This window comes from Bos grunniens, chromosome 26, assembly GCF_055505025.1.
Source record: "Bos grunniens cultivar Pamir isolate PY7600 chromosome 26, Bosgru_T2T1.0, whole genome shotgun sequence".
Classification (NCBI taxonomy): domain Eukaryota; kingdom Metazoa; phylum Chordata; class Mammalia; order Artiodactyla; family Bovidae; genus Bos; species Bos grunniens.
The window spans coordinates 35,624,888-35,646,422 of record NC_141190.1 but is presented as its reverse complement, the minus strand read 5'-3'; the positions used below and the strand labels follow the sequence as shown (position 1 = coordinate 35,646,422).

Sequence of the window (21,535 nt, the reverse complement as noted above, 5' to 3'; positions counted from 1 at the left end):
AAACCAACTAGTTAACAGACATATATAAAACACATTGCCAACAACAGGATACACATTCTTCTCAAATGCACATGAGATATTGTCCAGGCTATACATATTTTAGGTCACAAATTTTCTCAATAAATTTAAAATAATGGCTATCATGAAAAGTATCTCCTTCAACCACAGCAAAATAAAGCTAGAAATAAATTAACAGAAAAAAAAAACTGGAAAATTCACAAATTTGGGGAAATGAAACACCAGACTCTTGAACAACCAACAGCTCATAGAAGAAATCACAAGGGAAATCAGAAACTACTTAGAGACAAATGAAAATGAAAACAGAACATATTAAAACTGATGGGACTCAGCGAAAGCGGTGCTAAGGAAGATTTAACTATAAATGTTCTCATGGAAAAACAAGAAAGCTCTCAAATCAACAACCTAACTTTAAACTTAAGGAATCAGAAAAAGAACTAAACCCAAAGTTAGCGAAAGGAAGGAGATAATAAAGATTTAAACAGAGATAAATGAAATACAAAATAATAGAGAAAAATCAACATAACCAGCAATCGGTTTGTCAAACAGAAAAACAAAACTGACAAACTTTTTGCCAGATTTACTAAGGGGGGAAAAAAGGCAAGAAGATTCAACTTACTAAAAATAAATTAAAAATAAATATAGTATAGATAATACTACTCATCCTAAAATGATAAAAAGGATTTATTAGAGTGTATTATGAACAAATGCACACCAACAAACTGTGTAACCTAGAGGAAATGGACAATTTAGGAATTTGTGATTTAAGGAAAAAACGAAAGCAACCAAGCTTGAATCATGAAAAAACTGACTGAATGTCTAGAACTATGACTAGTAAAGAGACTGAATCAGTAATCAAAAATCTCCTGACAAAGAAAAGCCTGGGGCCTGATAGCCTCACTGATGAATTCCACCAAGCATTTCAAAAAGAACTAATACCAATCCTTCTCAAATTGTTCCAGACATTAAAGAAAAGGAAACAATTCCTAACTCAATCCATGTGACCAGCATTATCTTGATACCAAAGTCAGACAAAGACACAAGAAAAGTACTAACATTCTTTATGAATAATGACACAGAAAAAGGGAAATTATTATTATTAAAAGAATTATATATGGTGACCAAGAAGGATTTATTCTTGAAATGCAAGGATGGTCTAACATATAAACAGCATCAATGTCATACACCATATTAACAAAAAGGGGGAAAGCTCACATAATTATCTGGATACCCATATCCATTTGAATTTTAGGACCCTAAGTAGCCCGAAAAAATCTTGAAAAAGAACAAAGATGGAGGATCCACACTTCCAGATTTCAAAATTTACTACAAATCTACAGTAAGCAAGAGAATATGATACTGGCATAAAAATGGGCAAAAGAATAGACCCAAAAAAGATATGAATGGCAAATAAGCACATGAAAATGTTCTTATCAGCAGTACTCATTAAAGAAATGCAAATCAAAACCACAAAGACATGCCAAGTTGCATCCACTAGGATGGCTACTATGAAAAGGAAGGAAGGAAGGAAAAGAATGAAAATTGCACGTGTTTGGTGAGAATATGGAAAAATCGGAACCCGTGGCACTGCTGGTGAGAATGCGGACGGTACAATTAAACAGTATGGAGGCCCTTCAGAACGTTAAAAATAGAATTACCATATGACTCAGCAATTTCACCTCTGGGAATATACCCAAAAGAACTGAATCAAGATCTTAAATACATACTTATATTCACAGAAGTATCATTCACAACAGCTAAACAGGGAAGCAACCCAAGTGTCCATCAACAGGTGAATGGATAATCAAAATGTGGTATATATAATACATATAACGGAATATAATTCAGCCTTAAAAGAAGGGAAATTCTTACATATATCACAACATGAATGAGCCTTGAGAACATTATGCTAAGTGAAACAAGCCAGTAACAGAAGGACAAGTATTATATGGTATTACTTACATCAGATAACTAGATTAGTAAAGATCATAGAGACAGAAAGTAATCACCAAGGCCACACTTTCTGAGCATGGCGGTGACAGCAAGGAAGGCCTGATCCTGAGAGATGAGTAACTCCTCTGTACATGCAGTTTGACTTGAAGACTCACCACTGACCTTGTCAGACTTTACATATGACTGCAATGGAATCTAAATTACACAATTAGGCTCTTCCATTCAGCTTTCGTTTCTTCCTGCTCCACTTCACAAATGTCAGACTGGCACTGTGGTCTAAAAGATCTCTCACCTTCTCCCCTGATCTTTCCGTCACAAGAGTTCCCCCTAATATATTCACTGCATGGCTAATGCCATTCTGGTCTCCACTTCTCTGAGGACTCATAGTCTAAGATAGCAGGAGGTAAAACTGAGATTGGTAATTGGCTCACTCACTACTTGGCAGGCTAAAGGGAAACCACCCATGTTGCTTGATTCAGCCCTGGAAGAAGACTTCAACTGCTAAAGATTTCACCAGTGGTGATCTGGGGAAAATGTTTTCAAAAGATAGTGGAGTTGGATAATTACTGAATGTTTGCATTAACCCGGCAAAGGGCTACTGAGAGACTGAAGGCCATTAACAAATATTACAGGCTAAATATAAGAGCCAGGGGGTCTCTTTTATAGCTTTAATTCAGACCCGTATCCCTGACAGTGGAAGAGCCAATATGAATGAGCAGCAGACTAATGATCCAAGGGTGAGAGCTGCAGAGCTCCAGAGATGATAGACTGCTCAGCTAAAGAGGTCCTCTTATGTAAAGACAATGGCCATGCTTGGGAAAATTGGAGCTCTTGAAATATGGGATAGGAATATCTAAAATGAAATATCTAGATGGATGTTTTTGAGGAAGTCAGTTCAACAACTATAGAAACAATAGGGTCGTTTCCTCAACAAGCTGTCACGTCTCCTTTCCTGGTTGCTAGACGATAACTAGGGTTTAATGACAGCATAATGCATCCTGGGCTGATAAAAAAGGAAGGAGATTATATACTTGGAAGAGTTGCAAGAATTGGCTAGCAGGTGATGGCAACAGCCAGGGGAGTATAACAGGAATTAGACATCAGTGGTATCTGATCCTGGGGGATGGAATCAGCAAGAATTCATGAATTTTGGTGCACAGTCTCAGGACCAGGAAATGCAATATCCTATGAAAGTATGGGGATGGTGCAAAGTTGAAGAAGAAGTGACTCTTAGAAGTCTGGATAAAGCAATGGCCAATGCAAAGTGAAATGGAAATGCCCGAGTTCCCTGAGAAGACGGAAGAGAAAGAGAATAAAGAAGCTGACAGGAGGAAATGTGCCAGAAAGAATGTATTGTGTAAGGTCAGAAGAACTACCACAAGATTACTTTCCATGGGATGCATCATTTCACCAAGGCCATGAGGAATCTGCTGATGAAAGGGATCATCTGCTAAGTTCAGTGATGGCTTTCTTCTGAAGAGCAAAGCTGACAACAGGAGAGGCAGTGACAGAGCTAGGCGTTAGGTGATGGAGTCCCAAAGGGAAAAAGACCAAGGGTCAGTGTTTAACTGTCAGAATCCAGGGGTCACAATTAGGATAATGATCAACAAGCCTGGAGAAGCAGACAAGGGTGCTGCCCAACAAAGACCTGTGGGATGACTAATAACGGATGTTATCTATATGAGGAGCAAAATAGGTGGGCAGCTAACAATGGTGCTACTTAACATTACTTGAAGTAGGAATGGAGGGGTAACGGCTGAGGGTTGTTGCCCCAAGAGACGATTGTGATCCTCTGCTCAGTTCCAAGATGAGTTAATTTACGAATCCAGAATCCACTGACTGAACAGATAGCTGAGTTCACAGAAGAAAGGTTGTCTTGAAACATCTTGAAAAGTGTATAAAATGATTCCCAAAGGAACATGTGTATGACTACTTTTAAGAGATTCGTGTTTATTTGGGTATATACACAAGTATATTTATGGGTATATACTCAGTGCAAGACAAATTAATATATATTTTCATTAGTATAAGACACAGGGTTAGTGATGACCCAGATAGCCAATGACTAGAACACCACCAAGGCCCCTTGTTAGAGTTGGGGTGTCTCCAGGGTCCAGATAACAAATTCTGGCTAAATCCTGGCTCATACTGGGAAACTGTGTCTATACATCCACCCTGTGATAATGGCATCCGGTCCTATCACATCATGGCAAACAGATGAGGAAAATGTAGAAACTGTCAGATTTCATTTTCTTGAGCTCCAAAATCAATGTGGATGGTGAATGCAGCCATGAAATTAAAACATGCTTGCTCCTTGGAAGAATAGCTATGACAAACCTAAACAGACGAGGAAAATGTAGAAACTGTCAGATTTCATTTTCTCGAGCTCCAAAATCAATGTGGATGGTGACTGCAGCCGTGAAATTAAAAGATGCTTTCTCCTTGGAAGAATAGCTATGACAAACCTAAACAGTGTATTAAAAAGCAGAGACATCACTTTGCTGACAAATGTCCATATAGTCAAAGCTATGGAGAAGACAATGGCACCCCACTCCAGTACTCTTGCCTGGGAAATCCCATGGATGGAGGAGCCTGGTAGGCTACAGTCCATGGGGTCGCTAAGAGTCGGACACGACTGAGCGATTTCACTTTCACTTTTCACTTTCATGCACTGGAGAGGGAAATGGCAACCCACTCCAGTGTTCTTGCCTGGAGAATCCAGGGACAGAGGGCTTCCATCTATGGGGTCACACAGAGTCGGACACGACTGACGCGACTTAGCAGCAGTAGCAGCAGCATGGTTTTTCCAGTAGCCATGTACGGATGTGAGAGTTGAATCATAAAGAAGGCTGAATGCTGAAGAATTGATGCTTTTGAACTGTGGTGCTGGAGAAGACTCTTGAGAGTCCCTTGGACAGCAAAGAGATCAAACCAGTCAGTCCTAAAGGAAATCAACCCTGAATATTCATTGGAAGAACTGATGCTGATGTTGAAGATTCAACACTTTGGCTATCTGATGTAAAGAACTGACTGACTCATTGGAAAAGACCCTGATGCTGGGAAAAATTGAGGGCAAGAGGAGGGAGCAACAGAGGATGAGATGGTTGGATGGCATCACTGACTCTATGGATATGAGTTTGAGCAAACTCAGGGAGATAGTGATGGACAGAGAAGCCTGGCTGCAGTTCATGGGTTCACAAAGAGTTAGACACAACTTAGTGATTGAACAACAACAACAAGTGATGATTTCCTTACTTTTCAAGTGTATAATTAGAATTTATGTACAAAGTGGTTGGAGTAAACCCCTACACTGTGTCTCTGGCCTGTGAGGTAAGATCTATCAAGAAAGATAAGAAAGACCAAGTGGCAACCTCTGAAAATATCCTCCATTTGGTCAAGATGGTAAATCAAAAGCATTATGTAATCCTTGTAGGACAGTGAAAATTAGAACCACCATTTAAAAATCTAAATGGTACAGGGTCCTTGCTATATCTCCACTTAATTTACCAGGCTGAACTTCTTTAAAAAATTCAGACTTTTCAGATTCACAGACTTGCTTTTCGATTTTACATACCAGAAAAGTCTTTATTTCTTAAATGATTTTTGTCAATTTTTTAATTACTCACTGTTGTATATTACGGTACACTGCAGGCTCTAACAACCACACCTTTTAATTCTATTACGATAAAGGACATACATATTTGTGTATGTTTATATATGTCTGAATACCTTCGCTGTTCACCTGAAACTATCACAACATTGTTAACTGGCTACACTCCAATACAGAATAAAACCTAAAAGGACTGAGATTCAGAGGAACTAGGTTCTGCTTAGGCTCCCCTGGTGGTTCAGATGGTAAAGCATCTGCCTACAATGCGGGAGACCCGGGTTTGATCCCTGGGTCGGGAAGATCCTCTGGAGAAGGAAATGGCAGCCCACTCCAGTACTCCTGCCTGGAAAATCCCATGGACGGAGGAGCGTGGTAGGCTACAGTCCATGGGGTCTCTAAGAGTCGGACACGACTGAGCGACTTCACTTGCAGGTAATCTGCTTAGATGGCGCCTAAAGCTAAGACCAGAGCCAGGCTGTGACTATAAATGATCTAACTAGTACTGACTGAATTACGTTTACCACCAGAACTATTCCCAATATAAAAGTAAAAGGCTGACACTGGCCTCCTTTAAACCTTGGCTAAATGAAAGGCTGACCCTTCAGCTATACTACTTCAGTAATACAGAGACAGCAACAGCAGTAATAGTGGCCTGATTGAAGGCTGCCCATAAAAGCTGAACTGTCCAAAACTCTCTTTTAAAATTTAACAGTAAGTCTACTTAATATAAAAATAAACTTAAAAGTATTCTGTCCATGATTTTCCTTAACAATGAGACAATTCTAAAATCATCTAATTTACATTTCACTACTGAAAAAATTTAAATGATAAAAAAACCATCAAATACATTTGATCTCACACAATAACGAGAGTATATTACTTTGTCTATGATGCCAACATAATAAATAGGATCATCTCTAAGACATGCTACACATTAACACTTGCTTTCTTTTACTTAATAAAAGAGCTATTGAACACACAAATTCAAAAGCTTAAACTAAAACCCTAAACACTTAAATACTTTATCAATTCAGCTTTGTGAATTTTTATACAAAATAAACTTTTCAGTGTATTAACATCTACATTATCCTGTCAAAAACTTTTAGTTTTATGCATTAAATAAACCTCATTTGATTATAACTTCTAACACTTTTCAAAAAAATTGTAACATCATTAAGTTTTAATATCCCTTAATATTCACAAGTATAAAATCAGAAAGTGTTTAAATATATTTAAGATGTTTCCTCAAATTTCATCTTTAAGGGACAAATTTAAATATGAATGAACTCTGCAATGTTAGTAAGAAATATGTTTTCAGCATTAAATTTTGGAAATTAATGTTTTTAAGGGACAGACCAACCTGATTGTTTTCAGAGCAAAGTGACTAACATGGCAAGGATTCTGACAAGAAGCAAATAACCAAACAGAAATGTGTGAATTGGAGAAAAGAGTTTAGAAAACTGGAAGGCCATAAATGGAGATGAAGGAATTAGACTTGCTATGGATGGGCCCATATGGGTAAATTAGAATAGCTATCCCAGGGAGGCAGATTTCATCTCAATTATAAAGAACAACTAATTATCTGAAATTAGAAAATGCTATCACAAGAGATGTTCTGTTTCCTGCCATTAAAGGCATTCAGGCATAAGTTAGATCAGTAGTTGGACAAATTGTGTCCACAGGCAGGATTCAGCCTGTGTGCACGTTAAGTCACTTTAGTAGTGTCCAAATCTGTGACCCTATGGACTACAGCCTACCAGGCTCCTTTGTCCATGGGATTCTCCAGGCAAGAATACTGGAGTGGGTAGCCATGACCTCCTCCAGGGGATGTCCCCCACCCAGGGATGGAACCCAGGTCTCTCATGTCTCCTGCATTTGCAGGAAGGTTGTTTACCACTAGCACCAACAGGGAAGCCCATATTCAGGCTACCAGCTATTTTCATTCTAGTAAAGGTTTATTGGAACATAAATAGTCACTCCCATTTGTTTCCAACCTGACTCAGGCTGCTTTAGCACCACAGACACCTTATAGCCCACAAATCTTGAAATTATTTACTAACCAGCCCTTTATAAAAAATGTTTGCTCACTCCTGTGGATAACCGATTAGGAATTCAAGTATTGTATGGTATCTTGATAAGATAACCAATATTTATCATTTACTTAGGTGCAGAGGAAGTACTGGGCATACCATCTGTGTAAAGGACTGGGTTTAACAGGTTCTTTACTGTACAAAGCTTCCCTTGTGGCTCAGCTGGTAAAGAATCTGCCTGCAATGTGGGAGACCTGGGTTCAACCTCTGGGTTGGGAAGACCCCCTGGAGAAGGGAACGCCTACCCACTCCAGTATTCTGGCCTGGAGAATTCCATGGACTATACAGTCCATGGAGTCGCAAAGAGTCGGACACGACTGAGCAACTTTCACTTTCTTTACTGTACAAAGCAGCCCAGACAACATGGTGAGTGAAGGTCAAAATCATCTGCATCTTTGTGCTGTGATGTGGGGCTATGTCTACCAGAAGGAGGAGACACGATTGTCTAATTCACACAAAGGCACCCTGTGGATCAGTATAAGCTGTACACATCATAATCGTGTTAATAAAGATAATATTTTTTTTTAAGTACTGTATTGACCAACTAGGTCTTTTTATTTTATTGGAGTATAACTGCTTTATAATGTTGTGTTAGTCTCTGCTGTACAATGCAGTGAATCTTCTACATGTATACATATGTCCCCTCCCTTGAGAACTTCCCTCACCACCCACCCCAGCCCACCAAACTAGATGCCATGTCTCAGATATTCTATCAGTGAAACTCAGCTTCTTCTCCTCACCCATTGTTTAGTTACATCCCATGGAAATGAACATAAATGCTCTGTGAAAAGAACTTTTAGGTTTTGAGAAATGCTACAAAATCTATCCTCTCTTTTAGAACGATACACTGCAAATGAACACATTAAAAACTGTGAGATAAAGAGACCTATTTAACTTTAGTATACATAGTATTTTCCAAACATATTTAATTATGGAACCCTTTTTAGTGAACCTACTGTTAACATCTCAAATAACTAAAGTTCTAGGAAATTATGGTATAGTCTAGGTCACATTTAGTACTTCCAGATTACATGCTCTTTGAGGGCAAAAAAATACATCCTTTTTCTCATCCCCTATTGATTTTGTCACATTGCTAAGTACATACAATAACAACTTAAGAAATCCAAGAAATTGATTTTAATGCTAGGAAACGTACCTAATCAATATGATGAAAACACTGTTAATTTCACTAATTAAAACAGGCTTTAATTACTTATGTGACAGTAGAACGCAAGGTTATTATCTTCTTTCCACTAAATTAACTAGCTATTAAATAGCAGTATAGCAAAATAATCCTGTAATAGTACATGTCGAATATGTTTCTTCCGCTCTGCAGTATATATTTAAGTACATAAAACTATACAAGACACACTGTATCATATTCAAGGTTAAAGAACTGATACTACCTAACAGATTGACAGGCCATCAGAATACAGATTTAACACATTCAAAGTCAATAAAAGCAAATTACCTGAAGAAGGTGACAAAAAACTGCACAAGATCCATGATTGTGTTGTGTTGTGAGAACGCAATCTGAAAAATCAAAATAAAAGGAAGTTTGAAACTTACTGAATCTATGTTCTTCTTCAAAGTGGTGATGTTTCATGGCATTTGTAAATACAATATTTTTAAATCATCAAGAAATTTGGATTACCATATTATAAATCATTTGTGCTAGAACCAAAATTTCATTGACAACACCTCATACATACAAAAACTGAATACAACCTTTACACAGGCTATAACACTAATGCTTTAAGAAAACTATTATAAAATTACTTTAGTAATCTATGCTAAGATTGTCACTTGAAATCCTATAAAATATGCCTAACTAAAACATGCAAATGCATTTCTACATCTAATAATGGTCATATTTTTCTATCAATACAGTTGATAATTGCTTATGAGATAAAAAAATTAATTTCAACTCTACGAAGGAAACAGAGGGAACTGGTTTTTCTCATGTATTATTGTCTAATGAAGATGCAATTATTTTGTTATAAACCCCTGAAAGAATAAAACATATTAAAAGTTTATATTTTCATGTTAATGATTTCAGGAGAGAAATCAATAATCTAAAGTTGTTCTCCACTTTTGTTAACATCATAGAGATCATATTGTAAAACATTTCTTGAAGAAGAATTATTATACATTGTACTAGTCAATAATGTAGCATGTGAATAGAGAATACTTGATATGAAAAGCCAATTTTTCACTTATTAGGTGTAAATATCCTGGAAACCTATTTAACCTACTTTTGTCCCATGTGTGAACAGTAATAATAAAAGCATCTACTTCATTGTGTTAGAGGAAAGACTAACTCAATTAATAGAAATAAAATTATTACCATAATATCTGGTATATAGTAGGCATAATACAATAAATATCATGCTTTTACATCATGTATAAAGGAGCTGGTCAACACTAGTGAATTTTTCCAGGTAGCTGGAGGTGAACAATTAAGTTCTTGAAATCTCCTTCCCCTTTAATAATCTTTTATGTAAATCTTTCAAAAATATGTAATACAATTTCCACTTCCATTGAAAACAGACTAACAAATATGAGATTTCTCTCATCTTAAAGAACTAAAAACTATACAAAATATACAGAAAAACCATCTTCAGACATTAGACAAAAGGCAGACAGGGATATAATCCATGAGTGAAGGAAAACAAAGGAAATGAATTTCATAATTGTACCAGTTTTCAGGGCAAGGAAATGAAATGGCATTCTAAAATAAGAAATATTGTTTCTTATATAAAACAAAGAATTATAGTGAGTCGTGAAGATAGTTAAATTTTTGTATATACATGAAAGCTTAAATATAATAACATTCATTTCCAAAATGCTTCTAAGCATTTGAAGAATTACAAAGCATTTACACAGAGACTGAGGAAAGATAATTGCTATAGGAGATTGGTTCTAGGTGAAAACATTTTAAAAAATTTAAGAACAAACATCTTTTAAAATGGAAATGATACAGATGAATCATCTCCCCAGGTACTGTCCATGAGAGTATCTTACAAACAAAGCTTACCAAATAATACTGTCAACAATAACTTAAAACCATAGTAAGATGATTCAGAATACAGCAATTGAGAACTAACTGGATAATCTTCAAAAGGATAATTATTTTGAAATCCTAATAAATGAAATTGGTTTAAGATAAATTGGATTAGGAAGGTAAAATTAGACAGTGTTGAGAAATAAAATAATAAAGAAAAAGAACTTGAATAAAGACTTGAATAAATTAGTAAATACAAAGAAAAAAGAAATGAAATAAATAATAAGCTTAAAAATAAAAGAATAAGATGAAGTATAGAAGCAGTTGCATTAAATGTGACAGACTGAATCCTCATCAAAAGAAAGAGATTTCCATAGCATGTTAAAAGGCATAATTTACTTTATGTTTTCTATAGACAGCACATCCACAACAGTGACACACCTATAGCCAAAATATAAAGGATTGTGAGGGAAGAAAAAAAAAATTGGCTCTTAAAAACAACAACAATGAAGCCATGAAGGATAATATAAATAGCAAAGTGAAATTCAAAATCAAAACCTGGTCTAATAAAACATAAAAGGCACAAATAATTCATAAAAATAATATGCAGGCCAAATAAGTGAAAACACAAGGTTGGACTTCAATAAGAATTAGGTAACATAATTAAATAGTAAAATTTTAATATGTGTATCTCTTTCATAACTGATCTGAACAAGCAGACAGAAAATTAATTTATTCAGTCATTCAGATCATGAAGAAAGATTCAAAGAAATACTGCTTAAGCAAGCTCTGTTCTAGGAGCTGGGGACAACCTTGTAAATAAGACAAAGTTCCTTGTCTCTTGGAATTGGCATCCCAATAGCAGGAGACAGAAAATAACCAGGTAGACTCATAAGTGGATATCATAATTTTCGATAATGGCAAATATTCCAAAGAAAAATAAGGTGATGTGATGAAGGAGAAGGCTACGTAGCTAGTTTAGATCAGGCAGTTCAGTAAGCCAGACTTACTGAAGCCACAGGTAAGCTGACATACAAAAGAATGGTAAAGCCACACAAAGATCTGTTAGAAGAGAATTCGAGGCTTAGAGGATAGCATGCTTAGGCTAGAGATGTTTAAGAAACTGAAGTCACAACAGCTGCAGTAGTGTGAGCTACAAAATGAGTACAGTGTGACAAGTTGGGGTTAATTCACCTAGGTCCTTAGCATGATAAAGAGTTTGGAATGTTTTATAAGAGCTAAGTCATATAATAACATGATCTTACTCTCAAGAAAAATATTCTGGCTTCTGGGTGAGGAAGAGATGATAAAGAAAAGCAGGGACATTAACAAGAAGGACACTAGATTTTTCTAGCTATGATAGTAGCTTGTACAAGTGTAACATCCTTGCAGATAAAACCAAGTTGATGCGCACATAATTTGGAGTGAAAGGTGAGAGGGCCTGGTAAAGACTGGATATGAGTCATCTAAAACTCAAAGGAAGTTTAGGGCCACCCCATTATCAGAACTAACAAAAAAGTGAACAATTAAGTAGGAGGAAATCAGGAGAGCATTGTGTCAAGGATGTCCAGGAAAAGGAATGTTGCAAGAAGAAAGTCTTGGTTGGTTTTGTTGGTTGAGTAAGATGAAGATGGGAATATGACTATTAATATTAAATTTGTACTTTGGCCACCTCATGAGAAGAGTTGACTCATTGGAAAAGACTGGGATGCTGGGAGGGATTGTGGGCAGGAGGAGAAGGGGATGACAGAGGATGAGACGGCTGGATGGCATCACTGACTCGATGGACGTGAGTCTGAGTGAACTCCGGGAGTTGGTGATAGACAGGGAGGCCTAGCGTGCTGTGATTTATGGGGTCGCAAAGAGTCAGACATGACTGAGCAACTGAACTGAACTGAACTGAACTGACATCAACCTTGTGCATGGGTAACAAACAAATGCACTTTCAATGAAAGGTTGGGAATGTTCATTTAAACAGAGAACACAAGGCGAACATGTAATGTGAGGAAGTAGAGACAGCAACTACAGATTGAACTTTCAAAAAGATCTGTTAGAAAACAGCAGACAGAATCAGGAGCACATAAAACAGGGAAACAAATATTTTCCTAAATCCACAGTGCATTTAGAAAAGCAGACAGTATACATTATGCAGAGAAACTACTTAAAAATTCCAAATGGTAGGGGTTTTATGTACTATCAGATTAAAACTGTAATTTTAAATATAAACAAAAAAAGCTTAACTACTCAGAAACTGAGAAATATAATCGGTGAGGTCAAGTTCCAGGTGGAGAGTGACAATGGTAGCATAGATTTTTGTTTAATATCCCTTAATTTCTACATTAAAAGAAAAAAACTCAGTATCTATCTGTCTGCCCATTACCTATCTATATCAAGTAAATTGCAAAAAAAAAAAAAAAAAAGAAGAAGAAAATAATTCAACACAGTTAAACGAAAAATTCTCATCCTCTTGATTGCTGAAACATGAACAGGTACTGATAAGCCAGGGCACAAGGCACATATGGTACCAGAGTCCACGTGGGAGTAAGCAGAGAACGAACAGGATAATCCAAAGACATTCACTAGAACCAGGCAGGCCGATCTGAATACAGGAAGTAAAAACTGAAGTGGTTTTGTCTACTCCAAGAGCATATGAGTGCAAAGGGTCTTCGAGAAGTTCCAAAAGAGGCTAGAACAGCTTGGGACACATGAATTTTCAAAAGCAACCACTCAAATCTCTATTCCAAGACAGACCCCATATTGAGGAAAAACTGTTGGAAGTGAAATCAAAATTGAGCAGAGCAGGGAAAATGGAAACAAAGGAAAAAAGGTCCAACTCTGGGAGAGGAACAGAGCCTGGAAATCTTTAAAAACCAAGTGACACATATTGAGGAGAGGGAAAACGGCATGTATATATATATATATAGAGAGAGAGAGAGAGGGAGACACACACATATGGGGTTCCCTCATTGCTCAGACGGTAAGGAATCTGCCTGCAATGCAGGAGGCCTGGGTTCGATCCCTGGGTTGGAAAGATCCCCTGGAGAAGGGAACGTCTACCCACTCCAGTATTCTTGCCTGGAGAATTCCATGGACAGAGGAGCCTGGTGGCCTACAGTCCATAGACTTGCAAAGAGTCAGACACGACTGAGCAACTAACACTACCACTATACATTTATATATGTAGTGTTAGCTATCATCACTCTGACTCTTTAATCTACAAAGGGTTTTGTATTCCTTCAAGATAAGTAATGCAAAAACACTGGTTATAGCCAACAGTGTTAAAATACATTTAGGATGGCAAAGTACATGACTCAGGCTGGTACTGCAGAATTTTATTATTGCTTTTTGCCCTTTCTAGGTCCATATAGCTAAGTAACTTGGGAAAAAAAAAAAAATCATGTTTTGAGGCAAGTAAGCAAAACACAGACACACATGAAAATACCTTCCTGAATTTCCCCAAAGAATATTTGTGAAAAGAAAGCAGACAAGGCAAGCATCTACAAGCTTCAATAATGAACTAAACCACTAACACATTCAGAAACTTGTATTATCTATCTGTGTCTAATCTGTTAACATAATTGTGCTGAAGAAAAAGTGTGGATGGCACAAGCAGTCTCTATACTTAGCATGCCATCTGGGTTCCAGGGACTCAAGCTGAACAGCGTCTGATATTGGTTGTTCAAACAGAAAGTCAGTATTACAATGGGTGTTGCAAATCTCTTTCGTTGTTTCTCCACCTGGGATTTTCTAAGAAGTTCCACGGGAGATAGCCTTGGAAAGATACTGTGTCAGCGAGTCCAGCATCAGGTACGGGTATAAAAAGGGAAGGCAGATACAAGGAGATTTGGTTGCACTGGTGAACAAGGCCAAGCAAATACTAACTCAAGCAGATTCCCTCTCAAGCTTCCCTCTCTGGAGAGTTAATGTATTCAGCCATCAAATATTTCACTGAAAGTCTATTATAATCTGGGCACCATGTCAGACTCTTGGATATATCACTGAAAAAAAAGATTCTTAGCGTTTGTAGCAGAGGTAGACAAAAACAGTAATAACGATTATAAATTATAAACTGTGTCAGAATTTAGTGACTCTAATGGTGTAAAAAAAACTAAATGTGCCCTATTTTCTATATAAATGTACATGGTTATCTAAAAATAGGCAGGAATACTGAGAACAGATAAGAGAAAAAGGCAGGAGTAGCAGAAAGAAATGATACGAGCATTAGTTGCAAATGTATCTGACTATCCTCAGCATTTCTCCATCTAGGAAGAGTATCCAGCAACTCCAGGTCCCTTCCAATGAAATCGGAAGACCTACAGAAAAAGAACTAAATAGAGATAAATTAAGAACTGTTCTAAGCGATACTGGCAACTGGTCTTCATGTGATATTGGTTGATAGGGCTAGCTCCTTATCATTTAAATTTCACCTCAAACACACTGCTCTAAGACACTGAGACAAAGTAGCTGCCCTCTCCCTTATTCTATACTGTTATGCGAACCTACTTCTTTTATAAATATTTCATTCTGAAATTATCTGATTTGTTGGTTGATGTTTGATTATTAGTTAAAATATCTTTCCCCACTAAAATGTAAAGTCCTTGAGAACACTAGCCTTGCTCACATTATCTGGGGCACTAGTCTACTATGTAGAGCACTATTTGGTACATAGTACCTGCTGCTGCTGCTAAGTCGCTTCAGTCGTGTCCGACTCTGTGCGACCCCATAGACGGCAGCCCACCAGGCTCCCCCGTCCCTGGGATTCTCCAGGCAAGAACACTGGAGTGGGTTGCCATTTCCTTCTCCAATGCAGGAAAGTGAAAAGTGAAAGTGAAGTCACTCAGTTGTGTCCGACTCTTAGCGACCCCATGGACTGCAGCCTACCAGGCTCCTCCATCCATGGGATTTTCCAGGCAAGAGTACTGGAGTGGGGTGCTATTGCCTTCTCTGACACAGTACATAGTAAGCATTTAATTTTAAAAAATCTGCTAAATAAACAAATAACAACATCAAAATTTAGCATATCATAAATCCTTATTAACAGCCATGAAAGGAAGGAAGAACAGATGTTATTCTTCAAAACATTAAAAAATTATTTATTTGATCTTCCTTTATAAATCAATAAGCATACAGACTATAAGTACCTTCTAATTTCAGATCATAAAATAGCATTAACTCTTAGAAAAATTATATAGAGTTCAGATGTTCTAAAAAAATTGCATGTGAATAAAATGTTTGTATTTATAATCACAGAAAAATTAATATCTACCATTTATAATTTTACCTACATATAAATAAAATATTTTGAAACCAAGATATCAGAAATAGTTTCTTAATATGTATTTTACCTCAGTTCTTAATTTCAACAATAAACATTTTTAACTAGGCTTGTCTTCCAAGAATTTCTTTCAGAAGATGACTTAGTTCAGACTACAATCTTCTCATCTAAACCATATGGTATTGCCTGAAATATTACTTTTTAACCAATGAAAAAAATGATACTGTTTTCAAGTGATCTTTCAGAGTGGTCTTTTGATCACTTAGCTAATATTATTTAGACAACAGTGAGACAAATTATAACAACAAAAGCAATACTATATTCGTAGTTTTCCTGAAAGTGTATCTCTAGAGGATATGGGACACTTCTGACTCTAAAATCTCTAATTGTCTAATAAGAAAGACTTGGCTATAACATGGCTCTTTATGGACAATCAATATGTTCCAATTTGGTTTTCTGGTCATTACTATGAAAAATATGAAAAGTTTACTTAAGCTGAATTTAAACTTAGTTTTAAAACTTTAACCAACAAAATGTACCTCTGAAATTCTCTTTTCTTTAATGATTTTTTTCAAGTTATCTAATAATTATTCAAAGAAAATTATTTAAAAATCAGGAAACCAATTAAAGTTTCACAATATTCTCATTTTCTTCATGCTTTTAAAGTGCCCCAAATGACTGATAAACTGGAATGCTAAATATCAGAGTTAGCTGAAACTACAGCAACAAAGATAATAATTTTGTCCATTTAATCTTAAATGCAAATTCATATTGAAAACATGTCCAAAATCTAAAACCTGATTTAAAATATGTTGTATTTTTCATTAACAACAATAATGATCAACATTTTGAATATATGATTTGATGAAAAAGTAGAAGTAGATTCATAGTTTGATATTTACCACAAAATGTCAGATTTTATAAGACAGAAAAAATGTTCTTATTATGAAGGACAAATTGGTGTGTTTAGCAAAATGTCAGCTTGCTATAAATTCTGATATAATATTGAGATATAAAAAAATGAAAATATGAAGAGATGTGTTAAACTGATTAAATTCATCTAATGAACTGCAAGTAAAAGAGAGGTTCTTCAAACCACTATTTGGATTATAGTCCTTAAAAATGATGACATAAAAGCACAGTTAAGTAATCCAAGTCAGTCATCAAGTCATATCTCAAAGACAGCTGGGCTTGTTTCAGGCAAGCTTTTCAAAATCATATTAGGTCTATCTCTGCATTTTTAAAAATAAAGTACAATGGTGCTTAAATTAACTATTACTGAATAAGCTCTACTAAGATAACCTATTTGAGATATTAATAAGCATAAATTTCCTATAGATAACTAATATACTGCTTATCGATAATATAAATTTATACCATTTCTGATAAAGTAATATTTTTTTAAATGCAGTTAAATAAAAAATGGATGATTTTTAAAATAGAATAAAATGTATGATGAACAAACATACTGGCCAATTCTGCATAAATACTATACAAATTACTCTGATTACAAAACCTTGAATGTTATCTATAAAAATTTAATGAGTTTAATTCTTCTTAAGAGAAAATACATGCTTCAGTGAAGGCACTTATAACTTTCCTCCTGGTTTAATGTAAAAACCTAACTGTCTTCAACCTTGTAAGTTTCTGGTCATTCTTTACCCGCCTACAAAATGTTCTTTATTTGAAACTGAAGGACTTTCCCATAATTCTACTCCTCAGGATCCTTCACTCCCCCACTTAAATATCCTCACTGTTTTCCCACCACTTTTAGCCTGAACTCCAACTTCCTTGACATAGAAGCAATGATCCCCAGATCTTGGCCCTTGCTTCTCTCCACGCAGTGCACTGGCAGGGCCGTGATCACGCTGCACACATTACCAGCCTCAGCGCTTTGTTTGCCACAAACTGTTTCCTCCTGCGCTAACGCGTTCTTCTCTTGAGTAACTGCTATCCAAATGATCCGCTTCCTGGCACATCCAGATCCTGTACAGTGGCCCTTGATTGTACGCCTGTTGTTCCTACCATACACTTTTACTGCAGTACTACTAAAATACTAACACTTATTAAAGTGCTTACCATTGCCCAAGCACTATGCAGAGTGTTTTTTACACACTAGTTTATTTAATCCTCAGAATAAGCCAATAAAGTAGGTAATATTATTAAATTCATCTTACAGATAAGAAAATAAAGGTTTATGGGTTACTCAGGCAATAAGCAGTGGAGGTAAAATGGAAACCAATGCATTCTGAAGCTAATTCTTAAGTTCCATACTTCCCTAGCAAAAATCAGAGTACGCTGCAATAATTAGCACAGCTGTCTTCTCTTTCCATTCAACTTCAAGATATTTGAAGTCAAGTATTACAATATTGAGCTAAACACTTTTAGCAACTAGCAAAGAGCCTAGCATTTTTACTTATATATCTTTGTGTACTTAGTCGCTTAGTTGTGTCTGACTCTTAGCGATCCCATGAACTGTAGACCACCAGGCTCCTCTGTCCATGGGATTCTCCAGGCAAGAATGCTGGAGTGGGTTGCCATTTCCTCCTCCAGGAGATCTTAGCAACCCAAGGATGGAACCCAGGTTTCCCGCGTTGCAGGTGGATTCTTTACCATCTGACACACCAGGGAGTGAATGAATTGCAGTAACTTCTAGAGATTTGCAACTTAATGCTCTAAATAGAAAGTCTCAAAACAGTTTCATTCTACTGAAGGTCAAGCTGTTCAGGAAAATGATTAGTTTTAAATCAAGAGTAGTCAGTAAAAACACATAGAGCTTTAAATCTACATATTCAGAGTAAATTTTCTGTAAGTTAAAGGATATTATCGTTTCAAAAACGGTATTAAGTGTTAAAAATGAAACCAAACCATTAAAATGAAAAGATAAAATTTTGTATTTGTAATGCTACCTGTTCCTGATTATTGTATTAGCATATTTAGGAGGTATTCTTCAAGTATCAGGTTTTAATTCAAAGATATAAAACTGCAAGAGTAATGGCTAATATAGAAGTCTATATGCAGTTTATGCTTGTAACACTACCTTCTATAAATTATCTTTTTTCCCCCCCACAACCTAGCTTCTCTTCTATAATTTAAGTGGTGAAAAGGGATCTTCCTTTTATAGAGTGATGTTCACCAACCCTTCATCATTCAGTTCTACCTCTAAAACTTCAAAAACAGGTTTACAACTAAACCCCAAAGAAGCAAATGTAGCCACAGTCTTACTAAAGCATGTGGTACTTGCCAAATGTCATTTTTTCCATACATATATACTTCTACTAAATAAGTGATTGAACCATCTGCATTCAAAAAGGCATTAATAGTTGCTAAAAAAACAATGAAACATATAAAATTTCCAAGAAAAAAATATTTTCTATACACATCTAATTTTGAAACTTTGAAGGTTAATTTTTATTCTCTTCTCTCCATTTAATTTAGACTAATGGACCAGAATGCAGTGTATAAGGTGCTTTCCATAAGAAAGTGTTTTTAAAACCAATTTAGTAGGTCCCCACAACCGTTCTATTCCGTTGCACTATTCATTTAAGAATGTCTTATCTCTCCTTGCTAGTCTCTGGAAGTCTACATTCAGTTGATTGTATCTTTCCCTTTCTCCCTTGCCCTTTCCTTCTCTTCCTCTTAGATGAACAATACAAAGAGAGAGAGGAAAACAACAGGATGGGAACAGATCAGATATTTCTTCAAGAAAATTGGAGATATCAGTGGAACATTTCATGCAAGGATGCATATGATAAAGGACAGAAACAGTAAGGACCTAATAAAAGCAGAAGAGCTTTTTAAAGCTCTTCTTAAAGAGGTGCCAAGAATACACAGAACTGAAGGTCTTAATAACTCAGATAATCATGATGATATGGTCACTCGCCTAGAGCCAGACATACTGGAACATGAAGTCAAGTGGGAAAGCACTGAAAGTAAAGTCGCTCAGTAGTGTCTGACTCTTTCCAACCGCATGGACTGTAGCCTAACAGGCTCCTCTTTCCATGGGATTTTCCCAGCCAAGCGTACTGGAGTGGGTTGCCATTTCCTTCTCCAGAGGATCTTCCCAACCCAGGGATTTAACCCAGATCTCCCACACTGCGGGCAGATGCTTTACCATCTGAGCCACCAGGAAAAGCATTACTATGAACAAAACTAGTGGAGGTGACAGAATCCCAGCTGAGCTATTTAAAATGCTACAAGATGATGCTCTTAAAATGCTGTACTCAATACGCCAGCAAATATGGAAAACTCAGCAGTGGCCATACGACTAGAAATGGTCAGGTTTCATCCCAGGCCCAAAGAAGGGCTATGCCAAATAATGTACAAACTACTGTACACTTGCACTCATTTCACATGCTACCAAGGTAATACTCAAAATAGTTCAAGCTAGGCTTTAGCAGTAGGTGAACCAAGAACTTCCAGATGTACAAGCTAGGTTTAAAAAAGGCAGAGAAACCAGAGATCAAATGGCCAACATTCATTGGATCATGGAGAAAGCAAAGAAATTTCAGAAAAACATCTATTTCTGCTTCATTGACTATACTAAAACCTTTGACTGTTCAGATCACAACAAACTGTAGAAAATTCTTAAAGACATGAAATTACCAGACCACCTTAACCTGTCTCCTGAGAAACCTCGAGTTCAAGAAGCAATAGTTAGAACTACACATGGAACAACTATCTGGTTCAAAATTGGAAAGAAGTACATCAACGTTGAATATTCTCACCCTGTTTATTTAACTTACATACAGACTACATCATGTGAAATGCCAGGGTAAAAGACAAAGAAGGGTGAATGCAGAAGAACTGATGCTTTTGAATTGTGGTGCTGCAAGAGACTCTTGAGAGTCCCTTGGACTGCAGGGAGATCAAACCAATCAATCAAAAAGGAAATCAATCCTGAATATTCATTGGAAGGACTGATGCTAAAGCTAAAGCTCCAATATTTTGGCTACCTGATGTGCAGAGTCAACTCACTGAAAAAGACCCTGATGCTGGGAAAGACTGAGGCAGGAGAAGAAGTGGGTGCCAGAGGATGATATGCTTGGATGACGTCACCGACTCTATACACAGGACTTTGAGCAGGCTCTGGGAGATTGTGAAGGACAGGGAAGCCTGGCATGCTACAGGACATGGAACTGTAAAGGGTCAGAGATGACTCAGTGACTGAACTGCAACGAAAACATTTTTAAAACTTCAAATTTCAGCTATGTACAATAAAAGGTGTATGACAGAATAAAAAATTATTTTAGTTTTAAAATTAATAATGGAGATTACATAGAAACAAAAATTTTCTGTTTTATATAAAAATATTACAGTCTATAAGATCAAATTATGAGTGCAAGAATCTAAAAATATTTATTAGGTTATGTGAATATTTAACTTATATGCAGAGTATATCATGCAAAATGCCAGGCTGGATGAAGCACAAGCTGGAATCAAGATTGCCAGGAAAAATATCAATAACCTCAGATATGCAGATAACACCACCCTTATGGCAGAAAGAGAGGCGGAATTAAACTAAACTTTAACCTCTTGATGAAGGTGAAAGAGGAGAGTGAAAAAGTTGGTTTAAAACCCAACAT

The 21,535-nt window shown here is 36.4% G+C and overlaps 1 protein-coding gene across 8 annotated transcripts in view; it reads right to left on the bottom strand.

Moving 5' to 3' along the window:
- The window catches only part of ATRNL1 (attractin like 1), an 810,133-nt gene that overhangs the window by 464,617 nt on the left and 323,981 nt on the right, over positions 1-21,535 (bottom strand). For all 8 annotated transcript variants that reach the window (XR_015155896.1, XR_015155897.1, XM_086379578.1 and 5 more), the window contains one exon: positions 9,143-9,204. Coding sequence is in view for 6 of the 8 variants with exons in the window: in XM_086379578.1 (XP_086235704.1) it covers positions 9,143-9,204 (62 nt within the window). In the remaining 2 variants the exon portion in view is untranslated. The remainder of the gene's footprint in view (positions 1-9,142; positions 9,205-21,535) is intronic.